Source organism: Hippoglossus hippoglossus, chromosome 19, assembly GCF_009819705.1.
Source record: "Hippoglossus hippoglossus isolate fHipHip1 chromosome 19, fHipHip1.pri, whole genome shotgun sequence".
NCBI lineage: Eukaryota > Metazoa > Chordata > Actinopteri > Pleuronectiformes > Pleuronectidae > Hippoglossus > Hippoglossus hippoglossus.
In genome coordinates this window covers 10,071,799-10,098,942 of record NC_047169.1, presented here as the reverse complement: position 1 = coordinate 10,098,942, position 27,144 = coordinate 10,071,799, and the positions used below count along the sequence as shown (strand labels likewise).

General features: G+C 43.7%; 2 protein-coding genes across 18 annotated transcripts in view; one reads left to right on the top strand and one right to left on the bottom strand.

The window, feature by feature from the left end:
* LOC117753296 (neurotrypsin-like) overlaps positions 1 to 6,841 on the top strand; it is a 28,074-nt gene extending 21,233 nt beyond the window's left edge. Inside the window, exons 9-14 of the mRNA XM_034571275.1 lie at positions 114 to 334; positions 1,442 to 1,583; positions 1,673 to 1,951; positions 2,669 to 2,791; positions 2,904 to 3,172; positions 3,351 to 6,841. Of these exons, the coding sequence (XP_034427166.1) occupies positions 114 to 334; positions 1,442 to 1,583; positions 1,673 to 1,951; positions 2,669 to 2,791; positions 2,904 to 3,172; positions 3,351 to 3,922 (1,606 nt within the window). The 3' untranslated portion in view covers positions 3,923 to 6,841. The remainder of the gene's footprint in view (positions 1 to 113; positions 335 to 1,441; positions 1,584 to 1,672; positions 1,952 to 2,668; positions 2,792 to 2,903; positions 3,173 to 3,350) is intronic.
* A 4,855-nt stretch (positions 6,842 to 11,696) lies between these two features.
* The window catches only part of LOC117753018 (calcium/calmodulin-dependent protein kinase type II subunit gamma-like), a 32,535-nt gene continuing 17,087 nt past the window's right edge, over positions 11,697 to 27,144 (bottom strand). The window contains exons 12-23 of one of the 17 annotated variants that reach the window (XM_034570813.1): positions 26,873 to 26,915; positions 26,010 to 26,072; positions 23,285 to 23,325; positions 21,908 to 21,991; positions 19,990 to 20,034; positions 19,840 to 19,894; positions 19,550 to 19,630; positions 17,173 to 17,313; positions 15,532 to 15,607; positions 15,340 to 15,434; positions 14,556 to 14,792; positions 11,697 to 14,388 (exon numbers count right to left, since the gene is read on the bottom strand). In XM_034570813.1, the coding sequence (XP_034426704.1) occupies positions 14,560 to 14,792; positions 15,340 to 15,434; positions 15,532 to 15,607; positions 17,173 to 17,313; positions 19,550 to 19,630; positions 19,840 to 19,894; positions 19,990 to 20,034; positions 21,908 to 21,991; positions 23,285 to 23,325; positions 26,010 to 26,072; positions 26,873 to 26,915 (957 nt within the window). In that variant the 3' untranslated portion in view covers positions 11,697 to 14,388; positions 14,556 to 14,559. The remainder of the gene's footprint in view (positions 14,389 to 14,555; positions 14,793 to 15,339; positions 15,435 to 15,531; positions 15,608 to 17,172; positions 17,314 to 19,549; positions 19,631 to 19,839; positions 19,895 to 19,989; positions 20,035 to 21,907; positions 21,992 to 23,284; positions 23,326 to 26,009; positions 26,073 to 26,872; positions 26,916 to 27,144) is intronic. The other 16 variants (XM_034570814.1, XM_034570816.1, XM_034570815.1 and 13 more) reach the window with 16 other exon arrangements.

The window sequence follows — 27,144 nt, the reverse complement described above, 5'->3', positions numbered from 1 at the left end:
CCAAACTGTCCTGCACAATCTGCATGATGTGAAAGTGAAAGGACAACGTGTCGACCACAGTAACTAATCCCGCTTTACGAGAGCAGACAGTAACGTCTTCTCCGCCCCCGCAGGGGTCACGCAGAGGTCGTGTCAGACGGCACCTTCGGGGAGGGTGTCGGTCTGATCCTGCTGGACGACGTGCACTGTGAGGGATCGGAGACCTCCCTGCTGGACTGCCCGCACGGGATCTGGGGGCGGACCGACTGCTCTCACGGCGAGGACGTCGGGGTTCGCTGCCGGGGCCGATTCGGCCTTGAGACCAACGAGGTGCCGGTTATCTCACCTTCCACAGGTATGAGATGAGAGATGAATGAAGCTTGTTTGCATGTTTTGATAGTTTCTGAAACCTGTCTCGAGCGACTCAATTATTATTATTATTATTTTTATTTATTAAACCTAATTCATTCAGTGTCTGAACACATTCACACCTCGAAGCTGCTGAGTACAACCTCAGGCTGCAGTTGTAGCAGGTGTTTCAGATGTGTTTCCCTGGTGACTCTGTAGATTACGTTCAGACTTGACCCCATCTGTCGAGGGGGGGGGGGATCTGGGGGGTCAGATCTGTCGTGGACCACATCTGGAGGATCGCCTGCTCAGCTGACATCCTCCCACCCGCCACATTCATACATTCAGCCCCTCCTGGCCTCTCTCTACCTCTGCCTCTCTCTCGATCGTGCCAACACACACACACACACACACGTTGTCATCAGACACAGAAACTCAGTGTTGTCTATAACTCATTCGTAATTACTTTTCAGAGAAGGGGGAGTTTCAGACAATGCTAGTGACAAAATGCTCCACATTGGTAATGAGAGCAAGGGAAGGGAGGAAGAAAGGAAAAGAACAATACTGGCCAACACCGCACTGCACTGCAGAAGTTCGGTGACTGTGCAACTGCAATTAATTTTTCCACCTAAAGGGCAATCAGTCCCTGCAGAGGGCTGGTCTAACGCCAGGCTCTGGGCTATCACTTCACTTCAGTGAACCCCCTGCAGATAAGGCATCAGAATTAACTTTGTATCGACGATCTACACAAGATGCAAACATCGATCGATTCCGTCCAAGAAAGAATAAAACCTGTCCCCTTTTGTGTCACTGCATCGTCCCCTCATTGTGAAAACGCAGGTATGTGTCTGTCCAAAAGAGTTTAAATGCCACACGCTGACAGCAGAGAGGATAAAGCGCTGTTTACCGTCTCAGCGCTCCAGAGGTGCTGCGCCTCCTGTCCACACACGGGCCATTAGCATGAGAATAGAGGCAGAATAAAAAACACACCAGGGTGCGGGTGACATTTAATTCTGTCAGGAGGCATATATCTTGAGGCTGGAGTGTGTAGATGCACAGACCTGAATAACAATGAGAGTTTTGTGTTGTTGTTTGTTTCTTTCCTGTCTGTCAGGTCCCCTGGTGCGTCTTGTGGGGGGCAGCAGCAGAAAGGAGGGTCGAGTGGAGGTGTATCTCCATGGTGACTGGGGGAGTATCTGCGACTCGGGCTGGAATGACCTGAACGCAGCTGTGGTGTGCAGACAGCTCGGACACAGGTGAATGTTAATGTCCATGAAAGAAGAACAGTGTGATACCATCAAATAAAAAAGGAGCATATTCATATTCTCTCCCTTATTCTGCTCAGTGGTGGAGCCGTAGCAACCGGAGGGTTCGGTCAGGGGAAAGGCCCCATTCACCTGGACCAGGTGAGGTGCACGGGGAAGGAGGAGTTCCTGGGAGAGTGTCCCTCCCTGGGTCAGAGCTTCCAGGGCTGCAGACGCAGGGACGACGCCGGGGTGAGTTGTGACGTCGCACCGCGGGAGTCGCCGGCGCAGGCCAAGCCTCAGGAGCAGAGCTGTGGGCTGAGGAAGCTGGTGGAGGAGGAGAGCAAGAGGAGGAGCCGAGGAGAGGAGAACATGCTCACGTAAGACAGAACACGTCCAAATGTGTGGCTTTGTCATGTGTGGAAATACTGTACACACAGAGTCTGTGGAGTAGCAATCCGTGGATGTAGCCGCGGTGGCGAAGTCCAGTCGATCATAACGTTTCACCCCATTTTTATATCATCAAATAATGAATTAAAACCAAACTTATCATAAAATGAACATTTAAACCAATATCAATGTGATGAGAATTACCTACAATGTCAGAAACTATCTTACCGAAAAATGTACTTAGACTTTTTAATTCGGTCCATGTCCCATAGCATGGAAGAGGCAGGATTTATGACCTATACTGCAGCAGGCCACCAGGGGGCAATCAGGACACTTTGGCTTTACTTCATGTCGGCCATCTTTATATACAGTCTATGGCTTTTATGGGATATTTTATTCAAATCAATTTTTACATGCAAGTGAAATAAATGAATATTTGAACAAATTTTTATGGTTCGATACTGCCACCATCTGTCCATTCAAAGAACTAATTTCAAAGATCCTTTTTCAGTTCAGTTACAATTTTTTTTTTTCTTTTTCAGAATCCATATTTATATTTTTATAAAACATCCCATTTATTTATGATGAAATAAAAAGTCTTCTGCTTTGACTGAGTCACAATTCAGTTTTGAACAATATTTTGTGCACAAGCTTCAGAGACTCAACCACAGAAGAATGAAGGAATTTTGTTTGTCTCTCTCTCTCAGGACCACGTGGCCATGGCAGGTGTCCGTGTGGCTTCAATCCCAAGAGAAAGATGGCGGTCCTCTCTGCAGCGGCACTCTGATCAGCCCCTGCTGGGCGCTGACCTCCGCTCACTGTGTCAGCAGGTGAATCTGACCCTGAGCTGTGAATCGCTTCCTACGCTGGAGACATCTTCAGCAAAATCCCTAACAAGTATCCAGCTAAAGTTCCTTCTCTCCCGGTCTCTCTCTCCTCCAGGTTTGGCGGCGACCCCTCCCAGTACGTGGTGCGTGTCGGGGCGTCGGCGCAGACCCTCATGCCGGAGCAGGTCGTCGTTCACCGGAAGTACAAGGGTCAGAGCGGGGGTCATGACCTGGCTTTGTTGAAGCTGCCCAGCGCCAAGGGTCACTGTCTGACCTTTGACCCTGACACGAACGCGGCGTGCCTTCCTACTGCTGATATGGGATCAGGGGGAAACAGTCCATCCTCTTGTGTCGTCATGGTTACTGCTGGATGGACAGGACCAGGTTTGTGTTTTTTCTCCGTCTTCAGTGTATTTTTATTTTATTTTTTATTTTTATATGCTAGTTATTACGTAAAGTAAAATGATGAACATGGTGATCGCTGCTGCTAAGCATTAGCATGTTAGCATGATTAATTTACTAATTGTTCCTCTTTAATCATCTTCTCTGTCGTCTCCCCCAGACTCCGTTCTTGCATCCTGGGTCCCTCTGATGTCGTCATGGCAATGTAAGAAGCGCTATGGCGACAGTTTCTCCAGCCACGGCACGCTGTGTGCTGGCAGTCCTCCAGACACCAGCCTCCTCCATGGCAACAGTTGTCAGGGTAACTCCGGAGGCGGGCTGGTGTGTCAACGCGAGACTGGTCGATGGGTCCTCACCGGGGTCGTTGCCGGGGGTTTCAGCTGTGCTGACCCTTCCTCCCCTGCGCTCTACACTCGAGTCAGCCGCTTCAGGGGCTGGATCGACGAGGTCATCAACGTGACGGAGCGTCCGGAGGAGCCGCAGACGCACACGCAGACACAAGAAGATCTGACGCACAATGATGTAACGCACACAACACATGAAGGACACACACACGGCGAGGGCGAAGATATATACCTACACATGCACGATCAACAACAGACAAATGAAATCGGTGAGATCAAACAGAAACACACACACACTCATTCGCACACCAATCAGCACGGTAACACACACACCAAGAGCTCCCACGCCCACCATGAAGCAGACACAAACACACAAATCCTGGTCTGATTGAGGCCACGCCATTGGCTTACCATCTGTGCCATGTGACCGCCTGAGGAGGAGGAGGAGGAGGAGGAGGAGGAGGGTTAAAGGAAGATGAAATAGAAAGATGCTCTTAACTTAAAAAGTAAAAAAACGGCCGTGTCTGTGCTAATTTCAGATCTGATCTCAGTGCTGCTTATCGTCAGACGAGCACAGCGACCTCTCAAAGCGCTTTACATTTTCTTGCCTTTCGATGTGGACAGACAAAAAATGATGACGGCAGAGTGTGTGGGTGACGTCTGTTGTTTTACACCATCAGAACAGCGGCCGTTCTGCCGGCAGCATGCTGATGAAGGCCTTACACTGATACTGAAAATCAAAAAATCAGCATGGCATGTATTTTAAGGACTATAGCGCTAGCATAAGAACGTCCGAGGGACATTTCTGAGATGGTCACACAAGAATCTATGCTAAAATTAACCTCTTAATGTGCGTCTTCATGTGTGAACTGATTTCCACAGACTAACTAACCATCAGAGCATCTATAGCATAAAAGGCTGACTGCATATCACCAGTGTCCCTCTGAGATTATTCATGTAGATAAACTCCTGCAGCAGCGGAGGATTGTCCTGAAGGAGAAAAAAAATCCGGCGTGGGTGATTTTGTGTATTTTAAACAGGGCTCCTCTCTTCAGGCTGATGTCTTTTACCTTTACTGGTGCAAGTGCTGTTGTTCATTTAGACCCACGACTAAGCTACTGTATTTAACCAGGGACCACACCAGTGATTTGGCAGGTTTGTGTGTTTTTATTATCAGTGATTTAGATTTAACACTGATGCTGACTGTCCTGAACGCCAAGCTGCAGATTATAGTGACATCAAATGGCTCAGTCCTCTAGTTTTTATTTGGAAAACTGTTGTTCCCAATTCCAATTATTACTGGAAATTAAAAACCTGAGGTTAAATCAATACAGGAAGCAACTGGGAGATCAAAATAATGAAAAGACATTTCAGAGGTAATAGAAGGAAAGGAAACTTTGAGGTGAGATAGTTAATATGCAAAGTTAATTCTTGTGCCAGATATTCCTGCAAAGTCACGATAACGAAGAAGAAAAGTATTTAAAAAAGTCACAAGTCAACGAACAACTCAAAACTCACCTTGTTACAACTGATTTTAATATTTGCTTTAATATTTAAATATTTACTTTTTATTTCAGATTTTCTTATATATTTTCTGTACATTTATCTTAAAACACACACTCAAATTATTATTATTATTATTATGATTAATAGCAGTACAACTACTACTAATAAAAAGAATAATAATTGGAGGGTACTTTTTAAGACGAATTACACAGTAGATAATAAATGACAAAAATCTAAAAGAAAAAAGCACTCTTAATTATTGTCATTATTATGATTATTATTATTATTATTAGTAGTAGTAGTAGTAGTCGTATTAGTATTAGTAGTTGTACCTTCTGCCCTCAAACACACAGTAAACTAGTTTTATAATAGTGTAAAATGGGTACCACTTTCTTATAAGGCCCCTATTGTTAAGGGTTTATATAATTGTATTTAATGGCTTTATTTGTGGTTAGTAAATAATTTACTTCCACTTTATGAACCATTTAAGCGCATTACACAACTTTTGTGTTACATTTCATAATCACAGATGACTCACCAACTTTTCGAAAGAGACCTTGTGACTTGTGAATGTTAATGACGCGTTAACGTTTATAAAAGCAGACTGGAGAAAGGAAAGTTCTCACCTCTCTGCAAAACCTAAAATCAGCAAATAATCGTATTAACCATTCAAAAAAAAGTCATCACTTACAGGAAACTCGTTAGTCGTGTTTTCTGTGAGAAAGATTTGTATCTTTTCCTTGCACTTTCGCTTCAGATTGTAAGTGCAACAATCTTCTCAAAAGTATATTCACCACTTTCCCAGTAGCTGTTGGCTGCCGTTGATTTTCTTGCTGCATTATGAAAATCAATGAGCAGACTCCTGAAACATCATAAAAAGTGAAGAAATTTATTTTTTGCCAAAGTTCCATAATTGTTGAGAGGCGATGCAGCGCAGATCAATTAAACTGCATTACCTCGACAGTAATGGACTTTTTTTTTGAAAATCCTCTTGCAGGATCTGATTGATTTCTATTCTAAAGGGGAAAGAAAGGAAACAGTGGCTGCCTGGAAATCAGGAAAAATATACTGCACACAATAATAATAAAAAACCCTGAAACACTGCAAATATGTTTTTTACAGCAGAAACATAAAAAAAACAAAAACACTGGTGTGGTCCTTTAAACTTGTACAGGACAATTCTCTCCTCTCGAAGCCATCGGAAGCCGAGTGTCGCGTCACGACTGGCTCTAGTTAGATAAACGAGTAGGCAGATAGACGGGTAGATAGCTGCTGCTACTACCAGAGATTAGATAGTGTGTGTTCTGCATTTTTAGATAGCTGAACTGTGGACGTGTAATGTTGTCTGCTCAGTTGTTGGCTGAGCAGACGTGTGATCTGTCCAGACGAGGGCGACGTTGCTCTATTTTCACGGGGTCGCTGGGTAAAGCTTAGGCCCTGGTGGATCTCTTTTTTATACTCTCGCTGTAAGTGTGCAGACTTGTGCTTTGTTGTACTGTGAACCATTGTGTCGTGAAGCATCTTGTAACCTGCGAACATTGACCCCCCCCCCCCTCGTCCCATGCCTGTTGTTATGACCCCTGTACATACACCCTGCTCCCGGGGACTCGACGTGTGGCCCTGCAGCTCCTGTGGGTTCGTGTAAATACTGTTCGTCTGCGGCTGGACGGAGTGGGAGCAGAGAGGAAGTGTTAAAGATGGAGGCCTACTTTTAATTGTGTTACACCCATCAGCTGTTCCTCAGTGTTATGTGCTGAATCATGGTTGAGTATTAAAACATATACCTGCAAAGGAAGAAGTCTGCGTCGGTGGTTGTGTTGTTTCCTCTTTCTTCTCACAAGCACATCCTCAAAAGTTTGTTATTTGCAAAAGATGCCGAAGAACAGCGATGATGCAAAATGCAAAGCTCCATTGCTTTCTGGTCTTTATGAGTTGCATATTGCCTTTGATCAAATCGAAATTGTCAAGGCCCTGCAGAGATTACTGGACATTTACCCATCCCAAATACACATGGATCTTATTAATAAGGAAAACAAATCCTGACAAAACATGTATTGCTTGTGTGTAATTGAAAAGTAAATCTCCTTAGCTGCTGCCCTCAGTCACTCGTGAGCCCTGGTAATCTTTCCTTTGTTCTGACGGTTTTATCTATGAATAAAAGGGGGGGGGGGGGGGGGGGGGGGGGACATCAGAGGAAGCCCTTGTTGCTGTGGATTTAATAATATTTATTCAAAACTGTAGAAAAACTGATTGATAATAAGCACTAATGAGTCGGCAGCTGGGAAACAGCTGAATACGTGAAATATTATTGAAAATGTGAAGTTTTCTCTATGACGAGTTTCATTTACTGGAATAAAAAGAAGCGTGGCTGTTGGGGCAGAGACTTCTCGTCTGGACAAGTAGCCACTCGTGTATTTAATAGTGAAACTAGAGTGGCACTCAGAGGGCACAGAACTCCACCGAGGCTCAACGGTCCCCTGATGAATCCGCATTTAAATTCGCTAGATCCAGATTTAGAAAAGTACAAGATTCCTCTGTAATATTTAGTGGAAAAATGGGAAAGAAATTGGAAACACTCCAAAAACAAAGTACAAGGATCTGGGTGATAATGAACAAAGATACTCAGCCTACCATAAACTCTTATTTATATATGTATGTGTGTTAGATTCTGGATGTGTTATCAACATTATTGAATAATTATAAATGATTATGTTAATTATAGAAACATTTATGAAACAAAGAGTCAGTGCTTCAAAGGGCTAAGTCACATCTGTCTCAAACTGGATGTGCAGCATAGCAACATAAGGGGTGGCGGGACTGTCGTAAGAGCAAGAGAGGTAAGATGGTGGACTACAAACAGACATAATTAGATTTGTACACGGAGAAGAGCTGTGTCATTCACTCATTTAAGATGCAGTGCACTAGTTTGAACTGTATTCACACCCCCCAGTATGTGGTACTTCAGCATGATGACAGGGAGAAAGTGTCTGGACACCTTCACCCCAAAGTCTGGAGTCCAAAGTGACCGATTAAAGTTATACAGTTAATCGGACTCGTTCCACACGCTGCAGTAGCCGAGGAAAGAAAAAAACAAGCTCAGTGGCTTGAGATGAAAAACACAAGCCGATGTTTTCCAGGAAGTAACATTGTGGTTTTACGTAACGCTGCAGGCGAGGCTTCCTGTCTGTGTCCACAACGTCTATGAGGTTCTGTGTCACCTCATACTGCGAGGAGATATTCACCAATCACTAAAAACCAGTCGCAGAAGAAGCGTCAATGGATCTGCTGCAGACGACAGAGACGAAGGTTGTGAAGCTCGGATGTTTGGCATCGTTCTGCAGAATTCACCTGGAGCCTCATCACAGGCCTGAACAGACACACTCTGCTCAACCCTGATGTGGAAATGATGTTGAAAATGAAAAATGAACACAACGTATTGTCTTGGGAAGAAGAGAAGAAAAGCCACGTGAGATAAGTGAGGGTCCATTTGGTGCTTAGACCCCTTGTGATGTCATCAAGGGTTGAAAGAGGGTGAGGATGTGAGGTATAGAAACCCCCCCCCCCAACCCCCACCCCGGGGTCTAGACACTGGTGGTGGTTGATGGGATGTAGAGACTGAACTGACAAGCTGACAGCAGCAGAGAGGAGAGACAGATTTAAAGTTTGGCAGCGACATACGATTGGCTGATTGAGATCATGGCAAAATCTGATTGGATTACCGTAAACACTTGACAGTTAGCTGATTAGAAAAGGTGGGGGGAGAGAGAGAGAAACAGTGAATGAATGGGACAGAGAGAACGTTTTCCTGATTGAAATTACGCAGAGTATCATAAAGAGCAAGAAGTAAAACGTTGTGCAGGTCGGACAGAGTGCGTTTGACCGGTTCTGCATCAGCAAAGATCACAATAGAGGGAAATAACAATAAATAAAATAACAAATAAATCACAGGGAGTTAAATAAATGAGAGTCCTAACGTTGTCCTCGTCAAGTTAAAGCCTCAGATGATGCAGGAGAAGCCGCTGAAGGTCCAAGATGTCAAACGTCTCGCCCACAAGGACAGAGCATGCAGGTGTTCACCGCCCTCGTGACCTCGATTGAGAGGAGCCAATCAGAGCTCATTAGTGTGATTAAGAAGAAGCAGGGGGCAATCAAGAGGAGAACCGGAGGAGTCATTACAGCTCTTGAGAAGAATAAAAAAAAAAAAAAAGGGCACAGAGCTGCAGCAGCGCTCAGATAACTGCGACCGTTTCTGTGACCGTCTGAGATCAACTTCTCTCTCACTGGCCTTCAGGAGTTTGACATCCAGACGAGCATGAAAGAGAAGAAGAACTTAAATTCAAAGAAATGGGAAAGTGGAAGATCAGAGATTGAAGTGGACTGGGGAACATGCTGTGGATGTAAGTTTGGAACAGCACTCTCTTCGATGACGGGATGGAGGTGAGGCCCAAGAACGGGTTCCCAGGGTTCATCGGTGGGAGGGTGCAGATTTGTGGAGCTCTCACACTTTGGCGATGATGAGGTCTGTCAATGATTCATCACGAGGGGCCATGAAAACAAACATTGGGTTCAATTTGATCGTTAGGCAGAGATATCAAATAAATATAATTATAAAATAAAAAAACAAGTCATGTGTCACTGTGACGCTAACGAAACAAACCCTGTGAACCCCGATGCTGGACAGATTGCATCAAAAATAGGTTTACTGTTGTTCTTGTTTTCAAATTCATTGTTATTATTGGATTACATTGACATTGGTGATGTATACTTTTTCAGTTTATTGGGAAACAAGTGACAAATCAGTTAAATCTCAACAAATATGAAACATCACCCAGAATTCCAAGGTCTATACTGTGCATCTTAGAATAATGAAGCATGTAGTTAAAACTTTATGAGAACAGGCCTCAAGGTTCTACTACTCTTCCTATGTCACATAAGAAAATTAATAATTACTTGTCAGAGGATTGGATTCACTGTTTTAATGAAACATTTCTATTATTTGCAATTGTGTCGAGAACATAATACAATTATTAAGCTTGTGTTTAAAAAGAAACATTTGCAGCTTGTCACCAAACTCAAACTGGAGTTAATGGGGCAATTGGGCCTTAAAAATAGTTTATTTTGACCTACGCATGAACAGATTACCAGGAAACCAGAATGATTTGGTTTAGATCAGAGAAGAACCCATTAACCTTTGGTGTGGATCCAGATCAGTGGGTGGAACCAGGAATATTTCTTCACTATACTTAACATTTTAGATGTTTTTGGCTGTTTTATCAAAATTTTCGTTGATTTCTCAGAAGATAATTCATGGGTCTTGATGAAATAAATAAATCAATGTGTCCCAATAAAAATCTGGATCCAGTGAATTTGAATGTGGTTTTATTAGGGGACAGTTAGGCCTTGGGGGAGGTATGCACTCTACTTAACGAGATTCTAGTTTGCAATTGTATTGTGTCACCAATGTTGATAAAGTAATATAATAAAGCACTATTGATAAAGTTTTAACATAAATCTAAAAAACTGATTCTTCGTTGCCAAAAATATATTTTCATATTCTCTAAATGGTCATGTTAGAGGAAAGCTGTTATACATTATCATGAATGATCGAAAGCATCTGTATAAACTCTGAGAAGAAAACAGGTTCATCGCCCTTCTACAAAGTCAAAAGTAATTTAGACAGAGTCTCGTTAGGGGTCAAACTCTCCCTCCTTATTTTATTGACACTAAAGAGTCGGAGGTCAGAGAGAGCGAGACGCGCTCCCTCAAGAGTTTCCCCCTTTTCCCTGCGTCTTTGAGAAAGTAAATGAGCGTGTGCTGCTGTGCTCTCATTAATCACACAGAGAGCAGAGCAACCAGGGGGGAGCTGTCCTACATCTCAGGGACACACACACACATTCCTTAAAATAACTGGGACCATCATAAATAACAGCAGAAAACCTTTTTAAATAAGGCTGTGGCATTACTCAACATTTGGCTGTGTGCACTGCGGCTACAACAAGAGCAGTGGAAGACAGTGGAGTCCGAGGTGGAGAGAGGGAACGTTGCACAGCAGTGATGGTTTTTCCTCTGCAGTTTGTCCATCGGGGTTAATGTGACGTGGTTGTGTGAGGACAGATGAGTGTGGAGGGCAAATTACGACAGCTGCAGTGCTGGGTGGTGTCCGCAACGTCCGGGGGCCAACCACACAGACACGTTTTGGTTTCATTTTAACTTCTTCCTTCTGAACGTCACCCAACGCAGAATAGTTTCCTCTCCTAAAATTGGACATTGAGCGGATATTCAGCATGACTAATCAATGTTGCAGTGTTACATAATCTGTCACGTCTCTACCGGCTCCAAATTTGGCGATTTCAGGGCGAGACTGCTGAAGAAGCACGCTCAATAATCCAGGCTGAGAAAGTTTAGGATCAAACCAATCAAAAATACATTTTAAAAAGCCCTCAACGGTGTAATTTTTCTCGACAGAGGGTATGAGGCTGCAGACAAGTGTGAAAGACCATTGGTTCAGAGGCCGTAGTGTGAAAAAGCACCTTGGGTAAGCATAGATCTGTTCTGGCAGGATGTTTGGTCTGGGGATGGAACACAAATGTTTCCGCGTGACAACAACAAGTGGGGAGCTGTATTTTAAAGAAATGAAAGAGTCGAAGGAGACAAACCAGTGCTGAAATAGTATTTTTATTAAATACTTTCAAGATCCAAGTTCGAAGAATAACAAAGCTATGATGAAGACCAACTAACACTCAGACAAACACTTGATAGTCGTCAATTCATGGTTGTATTTCATTGTACATCATGATCATGCAAAAAAACTCCAGCATCCATGTGAAGGCTGGGGGAGAAAGCGCAGCCCAATAGTATATCATTACAACGCAGGGAAAACGCTAACATCAAGGGCCTCATACCAAGCTACGGCTCCTGAATCCGTTTGTTTTAATTTTTTTTTTTGTAATTTTGCTTTTTTTTTGTTGTTTTTCATGTCACCTATTCAACATTCTGGATGGAGGAAATTCTTATTTCAAAAGATGCAAATATCATATATTAACACTAGCTCTCCATCCTTATTCAGGTAGGTACATGGTAGAAATGCGTAACTGAAACATGCATATAACTAGGTCTCCCGCTCCGGTTCGACAGTGGAGGTCACAGAAACCTGCACACCCACACCAACGCTTTCTCTCTCTCTCTGGCTTTCAACACTCCTCTCAACTGAGCAGGCACGATTTAAAACCACCGAGGGTAGATTACATTAATAAATAATTTAGTCCTGATCAATCTAGGATCATTCAAATCTGTAAAATTTTGTGTTGTCTATGTTTTCTCCCTCTTTTCCCTTTTTCTAAAATGTTTTGTTTTTTTATATTTTCTGAAATTCCGGTGTTTGAGGGAGAGTGCAGAACTCCAGCTTGGCAGATCGGCAAATTACCAAAACGACAAGTCAACAGCAACAGCGACGACAACGACATAATCATAGTAATAAAATAAAAATTTTGAAAAGAAAAGTCAAACCAGTAACACGGGAAACAGAGAAACAACAGAGAGGTACAACTAAACATCTCAAGAGCAGGGAATTGTGGGTACACCGGGGTTAGAGATATCAGGGGGAGGAGAAAGGAGAGGGAGAGGGGGGGTTTAAGATACAAGTGTCGCTGATGGATGGAGACAATAAAGCAGCACAGCAAGGGTGGTGCCCTGGTCGCACAGTAGTGGTGCAGATATGTTACAAAGCCTAGACACACCACCAGGCGAGTGTGAGTGTCTAAGTGTGTGTGTGTGCATATGATATGAAGAGACGGCTCACAGCATTGTGGGATCAGGGAGTTAAGAAAGCTATGATGCAGGTTTTCATATTTAAAACTTTTTGGGCAGAGGGGGGGTCAAACTAATCTCATCCTTCTTTTATTCCCCATCGTTAAAAACAGTCTCAGCGCCGTGGGACTCGAGCCGGTCACTTAAAGGAGTGTGTGTGTTTCATGTTTATCGTTAAAAACATCCAGAGCTACTGTTTCTTAAGGAAGTATTTTAAGGAAGAAAAATAACAGCGATTTGAAATCTGTGAGTAAAATGGAGCTCGGGGGTCACAGAGGTCGTGAGTGATTCCTACACCCAGATGCACAGGATGAGTGTCTCATAGATACATGTACATATATTACACTTTTCTACATATATCTATACATACACTGTATTTACACAGTGAATATAAACACACCAGGCCCTTGCAGAAAGCAGAGAAAAAGAGCAGGCGGGAAGGTGGTTTAAGAGCGAGGAAAAGGGGGAGAGAGCAGGAGGGGGGGAGCGAGGGAGAGGCGGCAAATGTGCAAAACGCAGACGCCTTCGCTGGCCCACGCTCTCCCTCCACGATGCAAACGGACACAACAGAACGCACAGGTTAGCTTTAAACTTGCACAGTAAAATCCCTCTTTTTAAAAACAGCTGCTTTAAAAAAGGAGCCTCGAGTGTCAGATCAATCAAGACCAGGACAACAAAACAAAAAACAAAAAAAAGGCTCTGGTTATTCACAGGAACGAAAAGAGAACAAGACGTTAAAAACACAACAAAACACGGAACCTCAAATCAGACGCCCCCGCCCCACGACAACACGTTTTTTTTCCCCGTTCTGTCGGGAAGAAAACAATCACACAAAAAACGAAAACACATAAAAAGCCTAAAGTTCTACACTTTGGTGCTTCTTGTTTTTGATATCAAGTTTCTCTCGTCATCAAGTTCTCTGACTGAGACGACTTGATTCTTTTCCCCCCTCTTTAATTCAGTTGGGGAAAATCTCCCTACATCTTTACATCAACGTCCGGGTGACGAGCACAACACTTTCTACCCGGTTATCCCTAGAATGCCAAAAAATGTGTCCAAAATCTCAGCTGCTAACTTCACACGCCTCTCTGTTCCTCCCTTATTAGATAGTGAATATAAATGCTTGGTTGGGTTTTGGTGGTTTCTGGTACATCTAGTCATAATTTACACAGTATATTCATAACTCATACTCATAAACTGTCACAAGTTCAACTGTAAATCCTCTCCTCCCCCGGGACGTCTCATCTCGCGCGGGCAGAAAAAAGATGGCTGCCAGGGGAGGGATAGAGGGCAAAGACGCGCCCTCCAATCAGGCGCCAGATGCATGCATCATCCCATGGGGGCGGTGTCTTGTGTTCAGCCGGCCCCCAGCAGGTCAAAGGAGGGACAGGATTGGTTGGTATCGTGGAGAGGGGTGCGTTCTCGCCCGGCCGGGCTCCTGGCACAAGCCAATCCACGCAGAGGACGTGCCTCATAAACACGCTCGCTGAAAAAAACTGCCCCCCAAAACACACACTCCAGTAGACTGGAGGCTCAGGACCACTGGGGGAGGGGGGGGAGGTGGGGGTGAAGAACAGGATTAAATTAGTTGTTATTTTTTGGCAAGACAATGTCACTGAAATTCTTTGAAACCATTTAATATGAATCTGATAGAAAAAGGGTTTTGCTTGTATGTGTATGTGTGTGTGTGTGTGTGAGTGTGTGTGTACCTGATCACTGGAGTGGTGCAGCAGGTGCTCCTGAGCAGTGGAAGTGAACATTGAGCCACTTGCCCTCGCGACGGTGCCACACCCGGGTCTCCTCTGATTGGCTGGAGCGGGGGTGGCCCGTGGTGTCCACAAACTGTGTGAGCCGGATGTAGGCGATGCACGCCGCGTCCTCGCCGATCAGGTGCACGTGCGGGTTGAGCAGGGTGGTGTGCACGGGCTTGCTGTTCTTGCTCAGCACTGGAGACAACAAACAGACGGATGGATGGAGAGAAAAAAATCTGTTCAGTCGTCCTTAAAGACACGCAGCAACGGATTTTGGGAATAATTAGCTAGTGTGAATATTGTTAACAGACACTACAGTCATCTGTTCTTTATTGTTATCATCATTCTTGGTTTTTATTTCGATTGCTAACTACTCCTGCAATGGCTGCCAAAGAGAGACATTTGTGATAACTGAATATCTTTGGGTTTGGAGCTACAAGATGTTCTTCGCAAACTTCTGATATTTCAGAGATGAAACAATGACTCAACAAAGATTAATCAATAATGAAAATAATCATTTGTAGCCTCACTAGCTTTTTCTAAAACATAACCATATAAATTTACCAAACTGGGATATTTCCAACCAAATATACAAATGACAAATACACTTGATGTTTCCAGAAAAGTGAATCCATTTTCTGGTGCTCTTCGTTTCACCTGAGAGCAAATCTAACCCTGCAGTTATTTCATCCTCATTAAAATGTGTTCATGCAGCTGAACTGTTTGTGTGCAACAGACTCACAGTTTTCAAAATAGAACTTGTGAAAGTCCATCCCTTCCACCAGGTTCCCCAGGGCCTCGGGTTCAAAAGAGGTGAGTCCAGGGTCACAGATCCTCCTGAGAAACAAACGAAAAGAGGATGAGAAAGTGCAAGAGCAGAAAAGAGGAAGCAGTAAAATACATTATGAGCAAAACATGTTGCAGTTGTACTGACGTGTAGGCGTCGAAATCTCCATTGTTGATCGCTTCAATCAGCTGCTCGGTTATCTTGATGATCTCCTGTTTACGGGCTACAGACAGAACAGGGAGGAGACAGATGGTGAACGACGAGGAGCCGCTTCGAAGGTGAAAGAACAATTAACTATGTGGTGGTTTTGCTTGATGACATTTTCTCTCATCACTTCAGCGCCCGCCTTCCCTCGGGCTCTCTCTCCCTCTGTGGCTACGGCTCCACACTCGTGTTTAACCTCATCAGTGGAACCATAACAGCTCCCTCACTGCGACTTGACCTCGTCTGTCACTGAGCTTCTCACCTTCTGATCGACACAGAAACTGACGGAACACTGCACTCTGTTGTGTGAACACACACTGCCTCCAAAACAAAAACAAGAACTCCTCTCATTTGGACCCTCGGCTCAGTTTGAGCAAAAACAACCTTGTAAATCAAGGTCGACCTTCAAGCTTTATCCAGAAATTTCAACCTCATCTCCTGTTTTGACCAAGTGTTAGCACATGACGAAAGTTTCATACATATTGACAATGGGCTTATTTTCATGAGCAAACATGTTTTATTTTGTCCACTGAGGAAGACCACAAGACGCGATAGAAAGCTTGTTAATGTCTTGCTGCAAGTTTAAATTAACCGTTTCAAGACCTGAACGTGTATGAACCATAGGCTGTAACTAAAGATGGACGACCCAGCACCACTTCCTCCAGAAATGAATCTGAAATATCCTGGACACAAACACTGCCATATTGTGCATTTGGAGCCTGAGGCTGGTCAGTAGCGATCAGAGGACGGTGGCGCGGTATCGAAGTGCAGCTGAAACACACGCTCGACCAATCAGGAGTCAGTCTCGGCTGTTTCGTTGGATGTTTTTGTGACATTTAATAATTTAAACCAAAGGTACCGGGCATTACACTGGGCATACGCCAGTGTAATAAGAAATACCTAACATGACAAATCTTCATTCATTTGAAATTTATTTGACACAAACGTCTCTCTAAAGCCCAACTGATTCTGAGTGACAGGTACATAAACTAAAAACAGACATGAGAGATATTCACGATAGAGAGAAATGCATCCTTTGCTACTTGAGGGTAGGCGCACAACTGCAGCTATGAAACTATGTTTGGATGGTAACAACTTTATGGATGATAGCAAAAGCACATCAGTAAATAGTGCGGTAAATAGTGCTTAAGAGATCTCTACATTATCATGAGAAGTGTAAAAACATTTTTTACTTCATTAGGAGTCTAGATAACTAATGGGAAACTGCAGCCAGCCACCAAGTGGTGATCGAGATGCTTTGGCTTCACTTTTAGGGAGCCGTCATGTCGTCCATCTTTTATACAGTCTATGGTGTGAACCCCACTGTGTGATACATGACGTGATCTGCTTCATCTCTAATTAAGCCGGAGAACACGAGCTGAAACTAAGCGTCTCAGTTCTTTCTTCCTCAGAAGATCCTTCACCTGACTAGATGACATTTAAAGATCGCCGTCGTTGCCACTGCCTGCTTTCTTCATCACTGAGAAAATTGCCATTTGAGAAATGTGAGTTTTTGGCGTGCAACAGCTACAGCGAGTAGAGGGCAGGGAAAGCTGAGGTCGGTTAGTTCAGATGTGCTCTTACTCTGCTTATTGTTGCTTTTAGCAGCGACAGTCATGCTCCTTATTGGAGCAGCAGGCATGGAGGACTGTGAGAGCTCAGACTCTGGGCAGGAGCTGTTGCCTGTGCTGTTCCATGCCATGCGCTTTACGTCATGCGGTGGAACTGAAACACACAATGGATGGTCAACAAACACAAAACAACATGGATGGATGGATGGACAAGAAGTCAGAAATGCACATGTGATCATCTGCGCACGGGAACATGCACACAGCTCATGCAGCTAAACAGAAGCTGAAGAGGAGACCATGCTGACGTGTGGTTAGTCGTAAGTTAAATGAGTGAAAAATAAACACGCAGAGTTGGAGTTATGACAGACATGCAGATGGGTAAGATGAGGACAGGATGGCAGCCGGAAGCGAGATCAGTGCAGCTCTGATCGTGATGCTGTGTGATGTGGAAGTCATTTAACTGCCTGCTCTGCTCACGTCTACCCAACTCTTAATGCTCAAATACATTAACAAAGCCTCCTCTGACAAACTGCGGCACCCGGCAACGAAATGGATCGAAGCCATTGCTTGTTATTAGCTCATGTTATGCCAGTGAGGGAACTTAGCATGTTCGGGAAGGAAGGAGGGAGAGTGGAGATTAGGAAAAAAAAGAGATCAGACTGTCCTTTAGCACAGGTGTGTCTGAGGAGAGCGGCAGCGCGGAGACAAGAGGTCAAGAGACGAGAGGAAAAGATTAGAGAGTAGAGGGAGGAAGATCTGTGAGGGGAGACATAAGGGCGAGAGAAGTGTGATCAAGAGGGAAACGGAGAATAAAACAGAGAGAGGATTAAAGAACGTGACGGAGAATAAAGGGTTGGAGGAGGAGAATGGTGGAGAAACGTGAGGATAAAGAGAGAAACATGGCGCTCTATGGTGTGCATGGTTCCAGGGCCGTGTCAAGAGGCCAGTTTAGGACAGACAGCTGCAAGGTACGCAAGGCTTTCACCAGCTGGAGCTGTCTCATTAGGAGGACAAGGGGATAGATGCCATAATCACCAAGATACACTCACACACACACTCACACACTTGCATATAATTTCAGGGTTCCCACAGTGTGGGGGGGGGGAGAGAATCAGGAGTTTTTGTATGACTTTCTAAAGTTAGGTCAGAGTGACTGTGACCTGAAAGTCCCTTCTGTCTTTTTAAAGTTTTGTTCTGAGCACAGAGAAATGAGACATTGAAGGTGCAGTCTTGTGCTGCAGAAGAGAGCAGACAACGTACAGAACAATGGACAAACACAGCAGGAAATAACTTCACCCAGTCGTCAAATGTATTCCAGCAATACATCCCCGGTAAAGGAACATTCTGGTTCATTAAAACTAGTAGGACGATTAGGTGTGATAACACTGCAGTAAAAGAAAGTGCTGACATCTGGAAACATGGCAGATAAACCTATATTATGAATTTAAGATTTATTGACACTAGAGTTTTAAAAGAGTGTTCTGTATACATATTTTATTTACATAATTTACTTCTATTTTCTAAACTTACTCAGAATTAAATGTTGAAATTCACAGTAAATACTTTGTGTGGTTATGATGCAAAAATAATTCATAAATGTCAGTGTTAAAATTACAAAACCTTTCTGATCGTTAAAAGACAGGAAAATTATATTTAGTTTAATTGAGCTCTTCTTTTGTGAAGGGTCCCCATTCTATATAAATATAGCTGTGTGTTATATGTGTGTTATAGTATCATTGTGATGTTCACACTTAAACATGTACAACAAATGGTCATGATTTCTTAATAACTCGAATATCATCCTACCTCAACAAAAAAAAGTCATATGTATCTTAAAATGGGTTCAAATATGCACCTTTACCCTTGAAAACCATCTAACTGCAAAAATAAATTAAAGCCAGCTCTGAAGAAATGAATAGTTATCGGCTCACAAAAACAGGGGATTGGGGGCTTGTTTAAAATGTGTCTGACGATCTGATCAATTAACAAAGTGAATAAAATGTTATTGTTATAATAGGAATGATATATATATAAAAATGAAAAATCATAAATATATATATATAAATCTAAGTTGTAATAAACCAGAATTATCCTTTAAATAAATCAACACGAAAATCAAATTCTATCAAAATAATTTACTGGATTACTCTTAGTGAAGTAAATAAAATATAAAATCAAAAAATAATCAACAATATTACAAAACCCGTGGGAACCCTCAAAAAAAGCTTGGTGGATCAGAGTGAGGAAGTTCAGAGATGTGAGACGTTATTGCCAGTACACAAAGCCAAGGGGGGGAGTGGGGGGGGGGGGGGGGGGGGGGGGGGGGGGGGGGGTGTTAGGTCCTTGCCAGGGGCAACCACACAGCTTCTGGTTGCCATGGATTAACTTACTGGCAGGTGAGCTTTGAGGTGAGGGCAGAAGTGGGGGCATCTCCTCTGTGGCGCTGCTCTGACTCAGCGCCGAACTGTCCGCTAGAACACACACACAGAACGCAGCCAGACACACGGTAAATACACACATACACACACCACAAGCACACGGTCAAGACTGTGAGAGACACGCGTTGCATCTCTGCACACCTGCCAGTCACTACAGTCAAATACACACACTTCAATAGATGGGAGACAGAGAAAGAGAGAGCGGATAAGAACAGGGAAAGGGAACTAAAACACTTGAGTACCTTTCCTACCTTTCATTTCCTCCTCGTCGTTGGTGGCGTTGCTCTCTGTTGATCCCTGAAGAGCAGAGATGAACACAAAGTTAGTGAAATTGAAAATCATACAGCTGGGTGACACTGTTGTGTTTCATGCACACAGAGCACATATCTCACCTTAACTCCATCGGGAGGGTTGTGCACCACTGTGCTCTGCGATTCCTGTGATGCAGAACAGAACAGTTAGTCCGACACATTAGAAGCTGGAACGAGTGCCTCTCAACTGGCTTCAACCTGGGCCCCTGATCTTACCTCAGCAATGGCATCACAACCCAACACTGCTACCTACTAGTAGATTTGGCCATTAAACACAAAGCACTGTCAAGGCTAGGGCTGAGAATGGAATCGATATCATAATTTATGGCTGCAACTGATTATTTCAGCTACAGTTATTTTCTCAATGAATATATTTATTGTTTAGTCTAGAAAATGCCAGAAAATAGTGAAAATATAAAATTTCTAAAGCTAAAGTTGATGTAATAAATTTGCGCATCTTTATTGATTAGAAGCCCCAAAAGAGGAGAAAGATAACCGGCAGATATTTACATTTAAGAAGCGGATTATAATTAATTGCTTACCAAGATTGGGGCGGATGACTTTTCTGTTGATTGATTTGATTGTCTCACTGGAATCAGGATCATAACGGTATAATTGTTTTACATAATTGTTTTAGCTAAATTACAGGATTGGTTATCTTGGAATACCATCAGCCCTCTCGTCAATGCCAGGCCACCAAAACTCATGAACGTGCCTAACAACCGCGAGAAGTCGACTTTTCCGTATCTCGCTCCCTAACATTTGTCAATCGTCTCCCTGGTTTAATAGACCGGTCATGTGCAGTGAGACACACAGGTGGGGTGTGCGCAAGCAGGCAGGTCAGTTAGTCACAGACGGGTACACAAGCCAATCATTTCATTTGACCCAAACTTAACAGGCCTGCGACGGCCTGACAATGGCTTTTTTATCAGGTGATTATCTATTGATGGCTATCGGTACGTGAAGAGAATTTCAAAAAATAAAAAGGTGTTTCAGATGCAAATTACCAACCCGACCTTTAAGGAAAATATAATTAAGTTCAGTTACTTTTCAGCTACGTTTTTATCCTGGGCTGGACCAAACAGGTATTTTAATCATCAACTGATCTACGGACTGTTTAATAATTACACAATTATTTCATATAGTGCAAATTCACAGTCCTAGTTTCTCAGACACCAATGTGACGTCTCCAGTCCAAATTATCCCTCCTCCACCAGCTCTAACCATGGCCTACTTTGGGGGTCCAGCACCACCCGCTGAGAGGCAAACGAAACCAGAACTGTGTTACCCAACCACATCACTACGAGATGTCATACATTACACATGCTAGTAAAACATCTTAAAACCACAACATGCTGGAACTGGATGTGAGAACAATGATAAAGATTTGGCGGTATGATAAGTTTGTTAATGATGGCAAGATAAAACCGGTGAGGGTGAGTAAGTGGACTAAAGAAACTGGATGACAAAGCAAGGTGTTAGGATGGGGGGGGGGGGGGGTTGCAAAGCGGTGGTGACTTCAGTGAGAAAGTTAAAGGATAGCTGGTTAATCAGGGTAGGTAGAGATTATATACAGATAATAGCAAAGAAGCTGTTAAACAATGAGACTAAATTCTACGACGATATCAGCCGTCACTCTCTGATCCAGGACTCTACAGTTCTCTGCGCTGCCACACTACAGGTCATGCTCCTTGGAAATCTGAAAGGTGCACATGTGAAGATAAAACCTAATAACAAGCATTTAGAATAATTTCCCAATAAGTGTCTTTTCTGCTTGATTTAAAATTCAGGACCACATGTGCACCTTGGCGGGGGGTATAACAGGCAGAGGCTGGGTACTACTGGGATGTCATGGTGCAACACCTCCTGGATGGTAGATGAAGGATGACAAGCAGCGACTATGACAAATGAGGATGCGGCACAACGGGCTACTATGAAACTACTGGGTGGGGAGTGAGGTGAAACGGCGGGAAGCCGACTCTGAGGCGGCCTACTGTACCATTGTAGCGTTGGTTGCCATGTTGGAGTCTTTCAGGGCATTGATGGCGCTCACTATACTGTTCTTACTGTTGTTGGTAGAAGGCTGGGACGAGAACGCAAAGTGAACACATACGTTACACACACGCCCTCATGCACACACACAAAGATGAGCATTATACGCCTTTTAGGGACTGTCAGCTAATGTTGGTCGAGGCTCGCAGGCTGTTTAGAGCTAACGGGGTAAATGAGAGGGTGAGTGCCAGAGAATGGCCTCTAGATCATCCTTTTTACTGCCTCACTAACCCTCTATGCCTCCGCCACTTAACTGCACAGAGAGACCCCTGGGGCAGGGGAGAAAGAGAGGGAGGCAGGGGGCAGGGGGCAGGGAGGAGGGGAGGGGAGAGAGATGCTTAATAGTAGCAGAGAGTGATGGAGCCTGCTCGGAAAGGAGGGCAGCAAACCTCTGACCCTCTAAGGGTGAGAGAATAAAACAAATATAGGCAAAACATTACTGATAATTACCTCCACAGAGGAGGTAATGTTTTCCTGTGTATTTGTTTGATTGTCAGCAAGATTAAACAAAAATGAATAAACCAATTTATATGAAATTTTGTGGCACAAATGATCCAAAGAACTACCCATTAAATGTTGGTGCTGATCTGGATCAGTGGAGGATCTGGATGGTATTGGTCAGGTATGTTTAAGGGACTGACATCTAGTGTGTAAAATTTGGTGCAGATCCAAATAAAATGCTAGTGAATTTAAATATGGTTTCATAAGGGGTGAGAGATGATACATTCTAGTAACACACACAAAATGACAGCAAATAGGGTTTTCAAAGTTGCGGTTGGGACTACAAGAATTGTGGGATCTAAGAAGATGCCACAAAAGCCCTGAGGTAATGGAATGAACAGGAAATTTGAAGCAAAAATTAACAGTTTTTATCAAACTAAACAAAAATAAAAAGCGGCACTACTGTACGAACATGATACTGCTCATATCAGATAATGTTCATATCAGTCAATATAGATAATCAATGATAATTGATATCGTTTCATTTAAGTTTAAAGCCTCACTAGATAAACAGTAAACAATTTTACAAATCTGAGGTAGAAGAATTATGTGCAACACTCCCTCACTGTTTCCGCAATGTATAAGCAATAAAGCCATATATATTGGACTTCTATTATATTACTATTGATTAAAATGATATTGCAATAATTACTGATTGTTTTATCGCTCAGCTCTATGTTGCACAGAATAAATAATACAAAGAGAAGTGAGAGAGACGGAGAGAAAGAACAGAAGGTAGAAAAAGGGGATCAGCTAACAAAGGAGACAGAGGACATAATGTGTCAGAACAAACGAGGGCAGAGAGGTAAAGAGACAACCTTACCTTAGCAGAATCTGACTTCTTGTTCAGTAAACTCTTGCATGCTGAAAAGAAAGAGATGATAGAAAGGAGAGAAATCGGTAGACAATTGAGTGTTAGTGCTGATGACAGAATTTCACCCGGTTCTTATAGAAACCCAGAAAGATGAGGAAAAATCTGCATCGACATTTTGTCAAATCTATGAAACCCCAATAGCTGAACCTCTGAGACAAGTCTAGATGCTAGTTGAGAATAACATGCATTTAATGGATTTATTTTCCTTGGCCGTAAAGGTTGCTACACTCTGCAGAACCCATTCACATCATAATCAATTCATTGCCATCTGGGGACAAAAGAGAAACCTGAGAGCAAAGTTAACTTCCTCAATCCATTTCCTGTCTGGAGGACCCCAGCAGATGTAAAAAAGAGAGTGATGGTCAGACTCAAACTGCCGCCAGGACTGACAGTGATGAGCTAGGTTAATGTAAATCATTGATTTCCTTTAAGGGCCCCAGTCACTTTCCTCTCGGCCTAGAGCTTTCAACTCTCCGTTGCTTCCTTTTCGGTTAATTTTCTACTGACACGCATGTTCCAAAAATCGGATCTTGTGTTTCTTACCTTCCAATAAGACATAGGAGAGGGGGAGAGATAGGGAGAGGGGAGGGTTGAAAGAGGCAGCTCTGTATTACAGTATAAGAGAGTGGAGAAGAGGGGCACAGCATTTACAGCAGCAAACAATATCAAGAAACAACTCATGCTCCTTAATCTCGGTTGTTGTGTCGATATGCAGCTTCTATCTTGGCCTGGCCATGCAGCATCCAGCAGGGGGGGGGGGGGGGGGGGGAATGATAAGATAAAAAATATTTCATTCCAAAACCAGGGAAAGGAGAGCTGATTGTTTCATTTGGCTTAATCTTATCCCAAACAGTCATCAGGGTGCTAATCGTGACAGCATGGGACCACCACGTTCATATGCTCTCTAAACATCACCCTCCCCCCTCCATTAGAGAGAATGATCATCAGTGTCACATGACAGGGCAGATAAAGTCAAGATGACCCACAGCAGGGAGGGATGTACCGCTCAAGCAATGTGACAGCTCGACAATGATCTGGGAAGGATGTGTTAGACAGCAACTGAAGGTGCATCTCCCGAGAATATTTTTATATAGGATATAACCACACAGGACACCCACATGCGAGGCACAGCAAGGCAAACACCTTTCTGGAGACATACAGGAATGCTTCAAACGCACACTTCTGTCACATTTAGCTATAATGTCATTAAAAAGGGAACATCATGAGCACACTGCCAAGCCTTGCCCCAGCCATACTCTATACAGATAAAGTGCAGGGAAGCAGTTATATTAAAAAGTGCCAGGATTTTTGCAGGGATGAGCGACATCATCAGAAGATTAAAAAAATAAATTAAAAACAAAACGAACAAAAGCTGGACGATTAGGAAGGAGTCGAGCTGAGGAGTCCAGTTTGGAGTGATGATGGTCAAACACGATATTCACAGAAACTTACAAACGGCCAACTTGGTCCAGTGTCACTGAAGAAGCCCGCATTTGGAGGGCTCCAGCTGACAGTCAAACCACCACAAACACCCTGATTCTCAGCGCACCAATCACACACTGCATGAGCAACCACATTTTACCTTTATCCTGCCTACACATAGATCCTAGTTACCTATTTAGAGATCCACTGCAGAGCAAAGAAGATCCTCTTGTCTGGAAAAGTGACCAAGAATCTCGTGTGCTCTGCACTGTTTCTAAAGTTACTCAATCCATGGAGCCACCATCGGAATCGTCGACCTTCACCACCTGTTCCCACCCAGCAGCTTGGGAGCTTAGCCCTGTTTTAGTACTTTCAAAACAGAGATATCCATCCCTCTCTGGTGAAAGAACTGATGGAATCTGTCACCTAGAACATGACAAAGGTGGCGGCATATCTACCGCCATGTTGGCTTACCTTTGAGACATTTATGAAAGTACTAAAACAGACCTCAGGAGGGGTAGATGAGACGTGGGATGCCTTTAAGCTCAAGGGATTGAACAGGAAGGCTGCACAACAGTGATGGTTTAAACAGTTGGCTCCGCTAACAGCAACAAATGCAGCCCTCCCATCCTACGTCTCAGTCTGAACCTCTCCCACAGCTCCTCAACATCCGCATTTCCCCTTCCCTCCCACCAGACCCAGGTCTGACGATGGCAGCACGCCAACCCAGCTCTTGCCGGCCCCCTGCAGTGTCAGTTCCCGCCCCCAGGATACATGCCTCTCCTCATCCCCTGCCCCAGTCCGCCCTGTGCCGTCGCAGCCCCGGCAGGGGAGAGAGCACAGAGCAAACGGGGTCAGCTGGAAGTCAGGATGGAGCTTGCTAGGAGTGATGACATGAGTAATTTGGGGGATGAGGTTGAGGGGTTACAAGGTTGAGTGGTGGTGAGGTGTGAATGTAAAAAGCACTTTGAAGTGCATGTTAAACTAAATGAATTACCATTAAGTGATGGTGATGTTAACGACTGTGTGCATAAAATCTGATGTCTTTGCATTACAGCAAAGACTCAGAATTACTTAAATTAACAAATTTGTGGGACTATGCATGCATGTGTGTGTGTGAATGTCGATGGGGATGCTGGCAGAGGCTGCATGCAGGAGTTATGAGGGGGTAATGAGGGCCCACCCTGTACTATGAATCAAAGAAGTGGTTGTGTGTGGAGAGGAAGTGGATGGGCGTGTCTCTGGGACGTACCTTCCTGAGCCAGTGAGGCCGTGGAGGAGGCGGCAGCAGCAGAGTTGGTATGCTGCCGGCCCACTATTGGACAGAAATGCTACAGTTGGGAGGAGCTATGCAAATTAGGCAGGTCTATCTCATGCTGTTCAATCAGGGGCCTAGAAAGCTACAGGCTGTGCGGGTTGCAGCGCAGATGTATCATACACTTTGATAGATAAACGCTGGAGCATAAATGGGCACGCCTGTAGTTTCCTAGGCCCAGGCTTGAAACCTTTTAGCCATTGACTGACCAATTACTGAGGAGCTGAGAACAAGGTTTCAACGAAAACAAGTCCCCCTCTGCAAATTGAGATTAAAAACATAGAATATTGGCTGTCATCTGTTTTTATAACACTACACCTGCACCCAACATAAAATTCTCATTAAAGTCTACGTTTCCCTCTCTCATGCAAATGCTCCACAGGCAGCAGAAGAAAAAGGACACATACACACACACGCACTCTCCCACACACAAACACACAAGGAGAGATACATTAGCATGGACAAGGACAAAACTGGCACTCACATATAATCTGGAACATGACAGAATATCACATACATCAGGAATCAAGGCACTCATCATAATCCATCATTGTTAACACATTATTTCTACCATGATTTGCAGGAACTTCATGTTTCGATTCAGTAAAATGTTGTAAGCAAGTAAATTACTGAGCACACACAAACACATAATGTTATTTTGAGGATGAGTGGGTGAGTGCATGTGTGTGTGCGTGTGTGGTGAGGGGGTTAAAATAGGTGCAGAGGACTCTATCCACTCTCCTTCCTCCTCTCCCTCAGCATGTGCTGCGTGGGAGGCTGAGGGCTAAGGGCACACCCACCTGAGAAGTTTCTGGACACCAGCATGGTGGTGAGAATGGCTCCCTGGAGGATGAGATGGAGGAGGAGAAAGAAGTGAGGGAAGTATAATCAGAGCCAGGACTATGGTTTATTTTAACAGGATTTTAGTTTTCCCTCACTATTCATTTCTAATGGGACAGTAACATCTTTAATCGCTGTTTTTACAGCAGCACCAGCGAGCAGATGTTTTCAACAGCTAGATCCAGTCAAATCTGAGTGTTCTTTGTCAAACAATATAAAATTACTTATGTAA